The sequence below is a fragment of the Cinclus cinclus genome, chromosome 12, assembly GCF_963662255.1.
Source record: "Cinclus cinclus chromosome 12, bCinCin1.1, whole genome shotgun sequence".
In the NCBI taxonomy this organism is placed as follows: Eukaryota; Metazoa; Chordata; class Aves; order Passeriformes; family Cinclidae; genus Cinclus; species Cinclus cinclus.
This window is the reverse complement of record NC_085057.1, coordinates 12,229,922-12,243,333: the sequence shown is the minus strand read 5'-3', so window position 1 is coordinate 12,243,333 and position 13,412 is coordinate 12,229,922. Positions and strand designations below refer to the sequence as shown.

The window sequence follows — 13,412 nt, the reverse complement described above, 5'->3', positions numbered from 1 at the left end:
CAGCCCCTCTCCCTTCCCCTCCCCTCTGCTTTCCCGGAGGAGCAGCACCCAGCCCCTCTCCCTTCCCTTCCCTTCCCTTCCCTTCCCTTCCCTTCCCTTCCCTTCCCTTCCCTTCCCTTCCCTTCCCTTCCCTTCCCCTCCCCTCCCCTCTCCTTTCCCGGAGGAGCAGCACCCAGCCCCTCAGCCCCTCTCCCGTCCCGGCCTCTCCCTCCCCGCGCACCCGGAGCGGGGCGGGGCCCGCCCGTGCCGCAGCCTCACCTCGCGCACTGCGCATGCGCGGGAGCAGCCGGTGCGTACGCTGCCCGCCCCCCGCCCCGCCCTGCCCCGGCCCCGCCGCCGCGGCCACACCGGGAAGGGCTCCAGGCGCTATGGCGGCGGCTGCGCGCAAGGTAAGAGGGAGCGGGGCGCACCCCGTGCCGCCCACGGGGCCGAGGAGACGCGGAGGGACGCGCTGAGGGACGCGCCTGACCTGGTTTGTTTTGGGCCCCGCAGGTTGGAGGAAACTTCCCGCAGCTGGTGGCCGCCTGAGCGGTAGAGCGACCGAGCGGGAGCGCTCGGGCCCGGCCGCCAGGCCTCTCCCGCCGCCGGGGCAGCGGAGCCGCGCTAGGCGGGCGGAGAGCGCGGGGGTGCGCAGCGGGCCCGCCTCATGCGCAGCCACCTGCGGAGGGGCTGAGCGGAGCCGCCGCCGCCGCGCCCCGCGCCGGGGGATCCTGGCGGGCACTTCCCGGGGCAGCCCCCGCTGGCCGCCCCTGCAGAGCCGCCGTCGAGGGACGCACACTGAGCCCGCTGCCGGCCAGAGCCGTCGCCGGGGAGCGACCTGTCAGGGCACCTCGCAGGCCGGCCCCAGGAGCCCTTCCCACGCGTTAGTTTGTCCCCGAGAGAAGGCGAGTTGGGAGCCTCTCCATGCCTTATCAAGTTCCTTATCTGAGCGGCTCCCAGAAGCTGTAGATCAGTTCAGCTTTATCTAGTGTAGGGGAAAAAAACAGCGTAGCTCTCGCGCTCCGTTGTAAATCGAGGACTACCTATTCTGCTGGGGTTTAACACACGAAGATGGTGAAATGCGGATTGCTGGGTGAACCAATAGGTCCCTGTTGTGGAGCCAGGGCTTTGTATTCACCTTCCAGTTCTTGATCTGTGCCGTGTGTGAGAGGACGCTGATCTTCCTTCTTCATCCCCCTTCCCTAAACCTTTCCTTGCTTCCATGTTGCATTGGTCAGACTTTTGGTCAGTGTTGTTTACGGAAGGGGGGGGGAGAAGGCAGTTGAGGTTACAAACAAAAGTACTTGTATGACTCATCTACTTGGATTTAAAACGTATCCTTCTTTCACGGGGCCTTTGCTTCTCTCTGAAGGAATCAGATGCTTATTGCTATTCTTCCAGAGGAGGATGAATTGAAAGTTGTACGTTTTAGACTTATTTTGGGCCACTGCTGATATTATTAAAAGACATAATGGGATTTTTTCACTGGATTATTGCCAGAATTAGTTTACACACTGAAACAATGAGCTGTTAGGCCTCCCGTACGATAATATTTGCCCTGCTTTAAATTGCTGTGGAGGTATTTTAAAAATTGTGGAGGACAGTCTACATCGGAAGAGGCTCTCTTCGTCTCTGGTTGTGTGGCAACCACAATCTGTCCTCGATGCCTTCAGCCTTGGCCATCTTCACTTGCCGCCCGAACTCCCACCCGTTTCAGGAGCGTCATGTCTACCTGGACGAGCCTGTCAAGATCGGCCGCTCCGTGGCTCGCTGCCGGCCAGCCCAGAACAACGCCACGTTTGACTGCAAGGTGCTGTCCAGGAACCATGCTCTTGTCTGGTTTGATCACAAGACAGGCAAGGTAAGGTGTTTGTTTAAAAACACTGAAACTGCACATTTGTTTTATCAAGTCGCTCTAGATTGCGGATCACTCTGGGTTCGCTGTAAGAAATGTGGTTGCGTAGGGCAGGAGCAAGATTTGTTTTAAAGTGGTAACTTTCCAGGTAAGTTGGTAATCTCTTACTAAGCAGAAACTTTCAATATTATAAAAAGTATATAAAACTAACACTTGAGTGGTTAGAGTACAGAAAGGCTTGTATGTGTCTTAATTATTACTGATTCTGGGGTGAGTCATTCAAATGTGAAAGGACATTGTATCAGTATAGTCGTCTAATGGTATTTTTATCAAATGCAGGGAAATTACTGTTTTATCAGTGTATGAAAATTGATTGTAAGGAACATTGAAAAGTGGATTTTAAAAAGATACTGTGCTTGTTTGGTGCTTTTCCTACTTGTGCTTTTGAAATTTTGTGGAGTATTTTGATTGGTTCCGATAGAAGGTTTATTACTGGCGACAGGAGTGTAATAGGTGGCATTCCTGATATAGTCTTACTGTTAGTGAAAATGGCTTTAAAATGCATCCTGTGTTCTTAACTGTTCCCCTCACAAGTCTGGCAGTCTTGTTAAGCAAAATTGACGGGTCCTGTAGTGCGTGTTTTGTCCACTAGGGATTGAACTGGGACAAGTAAAGTTGTTTGTCTTAATGACTGTCATTAATTTTGAATATCCACCGAAAAATTAGCAAAGGGCAGGCTATAGTTGCTCAGCGCTGTATTTTTTTCCAAATATATTCATGTTATGCTCTAGAACTTAGCATGTTTTAAGTCAGCTGGTTTTTAGCTTCGCACCAAGTCCTTCTATGAAATGCAGTCAGTGTAGCTCTGGATTTTAAGAATAATATGGTCTGTAATTCATGTAGATTTTTTTCAGTAGTATGACACAGCATGAGGAGCAGTACGAGGCAGTCAAAGTTCTTAAACCTTCCATTGTTAACTATCCTATGTTATGCAATACTTGGACATGATGGGACAAGACAAGCATTTAATTTCTTAAGGCTGGATTATCGCATGGCTTTCAAGTTACCTGCAGGTAATTGTGCAAACTTCTATGTGTATTAAATGTTTCATTAAGCATCTTGCTTTGGCTCTATTGAGTGTGTGATGTGCATGCTTGGATTCTAGGAAACTTAAGTGCTTGAAATACTTTAAGTTTAGTCTTTAACCTTTCTTGTTTGACTCAATAAAAATAAGTAAAATGTTCCAATTTATTGTGCTGTTTTTAAATTAGAAAGTATTATGCATATAGCTTTTTATCAACATTTCTTATGACTTAAAAAGATTTTAAGACTCCCACATGCTCTAGTATGGTTGCAAATAGTCTGTTGTATTCAAAGTGGTTAATTTGACAAAGCACTGAGTGTTCAGCAACTCTGCTAACTGATAGACAAGCTTCAAAAACTGTCAGCTGTGAGGCTTTTTGTTTGTTTTAAAACTTCTCTTAGCTTTGACTTCTCTAATATAGGTATTTATATGCTTACTCATTTTATATATCTGTTTTAAAGTAGCAACTTAGTAGTAGTAGTAGTAAATAAGAGGATTGTATTTGATAGTTCTTGAGAAAACATCATGTGAAGATTTGACAGAAGTCTTATGAAAATTGTCAGACTGGCATCTGTAGCCATGGTAAACAAGTAAAGAATGTTTGGGATCATGCCCTGGAATCCACTCCTATTGCATTTTTGATGTGGTGTTGTAAAAGATTTAATGCACGAGGGTAACAGCGTGGAGAATTTCAGATTCTGTGCTTGGTTGTTGGTTATATGAACTGACTTTTCGTCTGGATGAGTATCCAAGTGGTGAATTGTAAGTGAGACAGTTGGCAGGGAGGGGGAAATGCACCATTAGAGATAACAGGTATCAAATGCTGTTGTGAAAAGGTAGGTAGAAGATACTGATAAATGCAGGCTTGATCTTGAATCACAAGAACTACTTTAAAAAAATCTGTGGTGTTTTCAAAGTACAAACAAAACCATGAAGTTATGCTAGAACATTTACATGCGGGAACATCTATTGTCATTGTTTACATAACTGCTAATAAGCACATCTCATTTAGGAAATTGTCATTATCCTATCAGTGACCTATATTTAAACCTGCACAAATTCTCTGTGTTAGAGTATTTGTAAACATTTCTTAGAAGCTTATATATAGGACATTTATCAGTTCTGGTTTTTTTGGAAGATAAAAGATATTAAAAGATATTATTTGGAAGAAAAAAAGATAATTTAGTATTGAGAAAAACCTTCAGATATTTCAAAATAGTTCATTAATGCTCTGGGACTACAGTTTCATAAGTTGTGGACTTTGGCAATACCAATTTCAGGCATTACCAGTCATTCAGTCCAGTCTATGCTGTCTCCTGAGCTGCCTTTCAGTTACATTCTAGTATTTTTTCTTCCCCATGAGGGCTTGGGGTTTCGTTTTGTTTTGTGAATCATGTGAATGATCCTGTTTACTACAGTCTGTAAACAGTTTTGTTACTACTATCTGTAAATAGGGGTAGACCCTGAAGAGAGGGAGCATCAGTAAGCAATGCCAAGGAAAGTAGTACAGAAGTTTTTTCCTAAGGCAGAGGAAGGTATAAATTGAAATACATCGCATAAGTAGGCTAAGCTGAAGATAACATGTTACTTACAGTTGAAAGATATGAATGTTTACTTTGTATAAAGACACTTTAATTATGCATAGAAAAAGTTATTTGCCCAGGGAGATAATGTCTATGTAACACCAGGATTATCAAGGATGAAAATAGAATGAGTTTTCAAGATTACCAATACACAGCAATTAAAAGAAGGTACTTAAAGTTGGATTTGCTCTTTAAAATATTTTAAACGTAATATGTGAGACTAAATATGTGTATGATTAAGATGGAAGGAGATGGTGGTGTGATTATCTGTACTTTTTCTGTGCTTAGTAATGTTTCTGTGCACAACCAGTGCAATGCCTCTTCCTGCCTGTGTTTGTAGATACAGTGCAATAACTCATAGTTTACTAGTGAATTTTTCATGCAGTGATAACATTTGAATATTATAATTAGAATTAATTTTGTATTTATTTTTTTAGTAATTGCAAGTTAATGAATCTGGGTTTTTTTAGAGGTTCCTGGAAAAGTGACTCACTAGATATGTAGAAAGTAGATGATGTGCTGAGCATGGAGTGTTCCAAAAAGTGTGAATCAAAGCAAAAGAAAAACTGGGCTATAGTTCAGAAAATCTAAATGTTTGTTCAACTCAAATCACTGCATATTAGAAGAAACTCTTAAAAATTGTGTAACTGTAATAATCTTGAACTTGTGTTTTTGGGTTTTGTTTACGTTTCTAAAAATAAGCAAGTGGAAGACCTTTGAGAATTTGTATGTTACTTCCAGGCTGAAATGCTTCTGACAGATGTTGTAGAAGCTTCTTGTAGAAACCTGAAGCTTCCAAACAGATATCCAGGTTTTCAAAATCTGGATTTATTCAGTGCCTGAGATTGTTGTGAGTTGCTATTTTAAGTACCTTTTATAGGGAATTCATTGCCACCGTTTACCAGAGGCTCTGAGAAACTGAAAAATAAAATATTTGTTAGATAAAAAGCTCTCCAAAGTACTGGTCATTTTTAATAACTGGGAAAAAAAAAAAGTGTAGGCACAAGGTGCTGTGTTAATAGTAGCTAATGCTGTTGTTTTCATTTAATTCCAAGTGGATATCAATTGAATTCATATCTTGGTGACAGAAATGCTAACTAGTATATTGAAATCTGTAGTCCCTGTAATAGTAAATGAAATTAATTCAATTGTGCATTATGGCTTCTAGACTTAAAATATGTGAGATAAAAATACTGCAAAATATTTAAAGAAAACAAACACAAAACAGGTTCCCCCGCTCCCCCCAATAAAACACTCAAAAACCAAACCCCAAAAGAACCGACCAAAAATCCCAGAAGAAAACCCAAACCCAACCAATCTTACCAAACCCCATCAACTCCGAATCACCAGCCCAGAGGTAGAGCCAGTTTAACGTGCTCTGAAGGACACGGTGAAGTTCACTCTGGTCATGTTTGGGATGACACCAAGCCCGTGGGTGTTGGTGTGCTGGGGCTGAGCTGATCTGCTCCAGGCAGGGCTTTTGTCCACAGGGACCTGGCTGTGCTGAGAGAACGGGCAGACAGGAGCCTCGGGAAAAATGTGGAGGCTGCTCTTGGGAAGTAAGAACCCCTTGCAGCTTATTAGACCCTGTCTAGCATTCTGCATCTAATTTTGGACCACTAATGCAAGCAATACATTGACAAACAGGAATTGAGAGATTATTTTGCTGTATTGTACTAGGGATAAAAGTAAATTGATATGAAAGAAAACAAACAAAATTAGTAAAGAGGAAATATGTTACTCAGTTAACATTACCTAAGATGTTTTGTGGATCTCACGAACTTGGGCACGTTTCAGGAAAGCACAGAACATTTTCTGTGAATGTTCTGTTTGTTCAGAAGTATTTTAGTAAATTTATCTTAAAAAACTAAGTCGGATATAAAAAATGGTGTTTGGAATTGCAGGGTTTTGCTGGGAGATTTTTTTCCTGCTGCTTCCAGTAGAGAATCCTCTGTGATACTCTGGCCTATTTAGTGTTGATCTATGTAAAGCATGTTTAGTTTCCCATGTATCAGTAGCACTTATTTTGATAGATACCATGTCTGTTAATTGTTTTTTCCTCTTGCGTCTTTTCAACTTTCTGTTAGGATTATTGCTGGGGAGATGAACAGATGTTTTATTTTTCAGTACTCTTGATGTTGCTGTATGCTTACAGTCTGCAGTGGAGACACTATCTTCCAAACACTGAATGTTTGTTCCAAGTGCCCTGGGGGACTGACCTGGGATTTGCTGTAATGCACTAAGGTGAAACTCCAGTGCTTAGGTGCTTCTGGTAAGAGGGTGATGCCAGGCAGCCCTTACATACACCTGTTAATATCTTTATGTAAGTGCTTTTCACCCTGAATGAACCATCCAGTTTTATACTCATATGATCACGTATGGGGTAGGGAGGTCTTGCTTTTGACAAACTTCAGCACCATGATTTTAGGAGCAAGTGTAGGAGTGTGGGCAGCCATTTATAGTAGAGGTAAGTCAGTGCTGACAAGGATTTCCCTGCAGAGATACCATCTAGAGCCACTGCTGCAGAGTTAATACTGTAATTCTTGGAACTGATCCATTGCAGTCATGCTGCATCTATCCTGAGCCAGGAACACCAACACATTGATTAGGTTTTAAAAACAAACAAAAATCCCTTTTGTATTTGCAATGAATTTTTACAAACCTCAAATGAATTAGGTTACTTAGCTGGAATGAAGGCCAATAAATGTGTTTTCCTTAGATCTCTTATGTGATGCTTTGGGTTTGTTCCTGGTCCCAGGCTTATAAGTGTAATACCTTGCTTCCCTACACTTTGATTGTAAAAAACTGTTCTTGATTTTTATTTTTTTATATGTTAGTTGGGCAATCCAGTGATTGTTTGCTGGTGGATTTACATGGCACCGGAGAAATACTTGTTTGTCTCCTAATTTTTCTTAATAAATGTGACAGCTTCATTTCCTTATTTATCTAATGCAAGTAATTGAATTTATGTATGCTGTAAAGGGCCATGTGGGTGTGGAGTGTCTGTGTCACTGTGCTGCTTTGGTTGTATTGATTTGAGTCTCATCTAGCCAGAATTCTGCAAAATGTGTGGATATGTACTCAGCTGTTTTGTTACATTTTGGGTTTTGTAATTTCTTTTATTAGATAACAAAGTGTGGAACCAGGACAGTGAAAAAGAAGGGAGAATCCAGTCTCCAATCCCTATAGCTAGCAATTTTACAGTCTACTGCTGCTGAATTATACTACTATTTGTTGTCTCTGGATTTTCTTTTGACTCACATGAATACTTGCTTCCTGTTCATGTTGCTCACTTGCTGAGAGTTTGGATTACCCAAGAGCTCTGCGTTTTGTTAGATCTTGCTGTGACCATGCATTAGTATTCTCAACTTGATTGTCTTTCCAGAAACGTTTCTGCTTGTGGCAGAATTGTTGGAAGAAGGCTCAGCATTGTCACATTTTTGTTGAATATAGGCAAGTGTTTTTTCAGTCTTCTCTAGGAGTGGGAGTATCAGGGAGAGAAATGGATTGGACTGAATCATCGTGCAAGAAGACATATCTCTCTGCCAGAGGCCCAGAACAGTTTCCTCCTTCAGAAGGAAAATCATGGTGCTGGAGCCAGACAATTAATTGGATACAATTTTCCTGTTGTGTTGTACCAGACTTGTGTGTAATTGAGCAATGCCTTAGAGTTTATTTCAGTCTTGAGAAGGTATAAATAAATGATGAATTTCCACCAGGCTTATAATAGAAAGTCCAAAATACTGTAGTAACAATGTAGTTGAGTGGAAAAACACAGAAAATGCTAGCAGGAGTTTGACTTTTTTTTTTTATTATTATTTTTTATTTTTGTATGAAAATAAACATAAAAAGTACAGGGTTTTGTCAAAGGTAGTTTAGGGCATGAGCAATTCATAAGATCTTTGCAGAGCTAAGGAACGTTACATTATTGACAGTTGAACTGTGGTGTGTAGTGAAGAGAAATATATGTTATTCATAGAACTTTTAGATTATAAAATAACATTAACCAACCATTGGAAAGACTGAGGAATTGACAGTGAGATAGGCTAATTGCAAATGTCCTAATAGTGTAAAATAGGAGAACTTGTAACTAAATAAAAAAATACTGACTTTTGTGCTACTGTTAAAGTAAATTTTTCTTCAGTAGGAACTTCTTGTTTAGTTTTAGTTTTCACATGATTATTCAAATATGTTGAAAATGTTTATTACAGCAAGCCTTCAATACAGAAAGGGTACAAAAACTATGTAAGAACAGAACAGTGACCTTTTGCTCTTGTGTTGAGAGTATTGAATAGAAACCTAAGAATTAAGTTATTAGTGCCACATATTCTCATAATTATACTTGTAGTATTTCTTCCATAAAAATAAAATAAATGCAAGACCTTAAGATAGAAAAGATATGGATGCCTGTAACCATGTATTGAGCAATACCCTTTTTAAAGGAAGGAAGAGAAATGTTATGTTTCAAATCCAGGATGAAAAGCCCTGGAGTGGGGGGGCTACATAGATATTTGTACAGCAAGTTCTTTTGAAGACATTTGGTACTGGCTGCTGCTATCTGCATATGTCATTAGTCTTATCTGATATGGGAGTTTTTGCTTTTCCAAAGTTGTTCCTTTTTTTGGAAGTTGCGTGAGATGAAGTTTAAACCTTGATTTGCTAAAACTTAATCTTTGCCATAGTATCAGTGTTCCCTAAGTGGTTTTTTTTGCTTGTTTGACCTCACCCCAAAATTAATGCTTAGTTATATAGGTTAGAAGGCAGATCTCTTGGTTCTGGAAAGCTGAGCATTTAGCCTGCCTACCTTTTTGCCTTTTAATGTCCCAGTGACCTTTCCCAGTAACTCATGGCACAATTATGTGTCATTCTCTCTATTGTTTGTTGTTTGTTGTTGTTGTTAGCTGTGATAGTTATGCCAGAACTTATGGGCAGTAGAATTGCAAATCAGTTTCTGTACTATTACTTGTGATTTTATTCTGGCATTGCCAGGTTTTGCAGTTATACCTACTGTTTGCAGGTGTTTTAAGAATCTGAAAGCTTTCAGGAGGCCTAATGAATTTTTTCTAATTCTTCATGTTTAGATCTCTGTTATTAAAAAAAAATAAGCTTTTTTTAAATATCTGATTGTGAAAGAATCCATTCTGCAGTCAAGTTATTTTTGCAGGTCTGTGATCTCTGTAGGTAACTCCTTGTTGTTTTCTTATCACGACAGGGATTCCTCTTGCTAGATGCCAGAGGATTTGGAAGGTTATGCCACTATTAACACATAGTTTCAAGGGACAGAGAATGAGTTTCATGAAGTTTCTTTAGTTTCTAGGGATTCCAGAACTTTAGGTCATTAAGTAGTTATGGTGGTATCTACTTTGAGGGAAGTTACAATACTGTGAACAAGGACAGCAAATCCTATGACATGGATGAACTGGCAGAGGGATAACTAAGGTTGGCCTGTACCTCTGGAGGTTGTTCAGTCCAGTCTGCTGGTCCACAGCAGGCCTAATGTGTTGAGGTTGCTTGTGGACTTGGTGGAGGATTTTATGTACAGAATTAATCCCTATCAGGAAATAAGCTTCCAAGGTCAGTGTCAGGCATATTAGCTGATAGATTAGCCTGTGTTGCTGTTTTAAGTTATGTTTCTAACTTCCAGTGTATGTATGTATAATTGGAATTTAGTATTATGATTACCTGGAGTACTTCTCTTATAGTGTAGCTTAAAATTGCCACCAAAACTTGTTAGGTAAATTTTAAAAGAACTTCTGGAGGCCAAGAACCACTAAATGAATGATGTAACAATGTTCCTAGTTCCACTCCTAATTCCATAAGGGTGGAAATAATACAGCACTTTCACTTATAGCTGTCAACCACTACTTCCTTTTAAAGAACTCAAAGGGGAAGGGTTTTTTTTTTTCCAGTCTTCCTCTTTGAGGACTTTTCATAGACTGCATATTCCAGCACTTGTAAGAGAAATCTAGGAGTACAAATTGTCATGGAAAGGATATATTTGTTTTTGCAGTCTCTGTAGATATTTGATGTTAGGTGGAGCTGCTGGTTGTGCTGCTTAAGCAGAGCTTTGGTAGGTATATAAATATTGTCAGTGATGGTGAAGACCAGTGATTTGGTCTATGAACAGAGCCCTTGCTGTGTAATTAAGGGAAGAAGTGATAGGCTGCTATTTATATTAATAATATGTTACCTATAACACAGAAAGGCATGTAGATGGTCTAAGTCTATTTGAATGCTCTTTACCCATGACATCATTCTGATCTTTGGTTGCATGTATGAATGACTCTTAATTAGAAAGTTGAAAGTATGTGTGCTGTGTTTAGGTGACTTCTAACTTCCGCATAAACAGAGAAGAAAATGTTTCTAGAGGTTTTTGTACTGAAATAAATGCATTACATCAACACACAACGAGAACCTTCCTTTCAAAAATGCATGTTTTGATTTTGAATCTCTACACATGATGCCTCACTGACTGAGATCAGCACAGATTGTACATCCATCCTGTTGCAGCATATTGCTTCCTGATCAATTTAATGCAGATCTACACTTCAGCTGCAGAATGACCTTGCCTGACCCCATGTTCCAGAAGTGGGCTTGGGAAGGGTTAGGTAGGCAGAACACTGCACCAACACTGTTGTCCTTTCTCTGAGCCACTCTGGGACATCCAGATTGAATTCCTGGGGGCTCCTTAGGTCACTGTGTTCTGGCATTTTGCTTGCTTCACAGGTCAGTATAAATGTGCCTGCAATTTTGTATGCAGATGTGCAGGTAAGAGGGATTTTTTTTTTTTTTTTTTTTGTCTCCCCTGGTTATCAAATGTAAGTGTGCTCATTTTCTTCCTTCCTTTCCCACACAACTTCATGTTGAGCCTTCCCAGAATAAGTGTTGCTGGATAAATTTTAGATGATGATGTGAGTTTTATAAAACTAATACCACAGGATCTTCATGACTACTACTCTTTATTTTGAGATCTGTAACTTGTACTCTCTTTGATCTGTGTTATGGTTTAAGCTTGCTATATATATCTTCTTTTATAATTGCTGTTTTGTAAATAATTGCTTTATAATATTCTTAAAAGCCTTTTATGAAGATATAGTTTTGAGTCTAATGTTAGGGTACCCTGTAATCTTGTAACATTATTTCAGTGACTGGATCTGCTTGCTGGTGTTATGCCTCAAATCTTGAAAGTATGTTGAACCATTCTGCTTTCAATATTGCTTCAGACAGTTATTACACAGGTGAGCAAAGCTCAGTGGGGACTATTCTGTCTTGTCTAGACCAAAACTTCACACTCAGTTGAAGGATTTAAGAAATAATAAGTGCTTGGTTATAATTGTAGACATTTGGAAGAGGTAATTTTTTTCAACTGCTACATTTGTGCTGAGGTGTCCCAAGTATTCTTTTTCGTGGGACAGTTGTAGCGATAGGATTTTAAAATGTGAATTTGTGATCATATATGGACAGAAAATGTTTTAACCTTGAAGTTTAGCTGTGTTTACAGACACAGTCAACATGCATTTTTATTTCAAAATTTGCATTTGAGGTAAATCAGCTTTCTAGGTACAGTCTCTTCTGTCTGAAAAGAAGTTATGACTTTTGGAAAGTTCTGCTTGAATTTACAGATAATGTGGTAAAAAAGTCACAAGAAAAACAAATATTTTGGAACATGACAAGGGGCCAGCTATTTTTTTATTCTAATACTTTCAGTGACAGTATAATTGCTAGGACATGAAAAAGGACTTTAGAGAGTGTACTGAGTCAAATATGAAAAATTCAATTCAGTCTTTTTTTGTTATTTTTGACCCATATAACTCCTGCTCTGGGGTTTCCTTTCCATAAAGCTCGAGATGGTACAATGAAGGGACAGGACCAACCTACTGATGATCAGAGAATCACAGAATGGTTTGGGTTGGAAGGGACCTTAAAGATTATTGAATTCCAACACCCTTGCTGTGGGCAGGGACACCTCCCACTTGCTCAGAGTGCTGTCCAACGTGGCCTTGAAGAGTTCCATGGAAGGGGCATCTTCCAGTTGTTTGGGTTTGGGGTTTTTTCCCCATCATTGTTCCTTTCTTGGTATTTTTTGACTTCATTGCACTCATTAAGTACTAGCATAGTTGTAATAGTAGTAGTTATTATTATTATTCTCTTCCAAAGCAGAAGAATTTCTATCAGTGCTTTGAATAATTTTTGATGAATTTTCCAGAAAAGCACACCAGTAGTAACTGACTACAAAATCAGATAGGTGTTAGGTACACTACATTTGCTAAAACAGCTGTCAGGAGTGCATTTTTATCAGTTGTGTCCATGAGCAGGTCTGAGGGCATCTTTGCAGGGTTCTTTTGGTTTATCCATATGCTGTATAAACTTAGGCTGGTGGAGGCGAGCTCCTTCTTTCCCTCATGCATGGTATTTCTGAGCATTTGAAAGAGTATGAGCTATACTTGCCTTTTTAATGCAGCCTTTGAAGTGTAAGTGTTGTTTGGCATCTTAAAAGAGGGAGGAGAAAGTTCATCTGCTCTGATAAACAAGCCTTTGGAAAGAGCTCTATGACCTTGCTTGAAGAAGGATTATGATGAGAGGAATGTCTTGTATATTTATTTTATATAATCACAAGTGGTAAATTCAGGTAAATGTGGCCTGTTTACAGCATAAAACACTTAGATACCTGCCTGCACTTGAGGCATAGTAAAGGTATTATCATTTAAATGTCTGAATTACGATAATTTACATACTTGTTTAACATGCTAGCAGTGTATGAAGCCAAACTTTCAAGTTTTGAGAACATTATCATTTAAGTAACTTGAATTGTTCCTCTTTTTTAAGTATTAGTGTTAGGTTCTGTAGAATAGGCATGCATGACTGTTCTTTCTAAAGGTGTTAGCAGGTTTTTTCTGCTTGGGTAGAACTG

General features: G+C 39.8%; 1 protein-coding gene across 21 annotated transcripts in view; it reads left to right on the top strand.

Moving 5' to 3' along the window:
- Positions 1-325: 325 nt before the first annotated feature.
- SLMAP (sarcolemma associated protein) overlaps positions 326-13,412 on the top strand; it is a 78,941-nt gene continuing 65,854 nt past the window's right edge. For 12 of the 21 annotated variants that reach the window (XM_062500889.1, XM_062500892.1, XM_062500887.1 and 9 more), the window contains exon 1: positions 524-1,840. In XM_062500889.1, the coding sequence (XP_062356873.1) occupies positions 1,643-1,840 (198 nt within the window). In that variant the 5' untranslated portion in view covers positions 524-1,642. Of the gene's footprint in view, positions 390-492; positions 1,841-13,412 lie in introns of those variants that run through there. The other 9 variants (XM_062500873.1, XM_062500876.1, XM_062500879.1 and 6 more) reach the window with 4 other exon arrangements.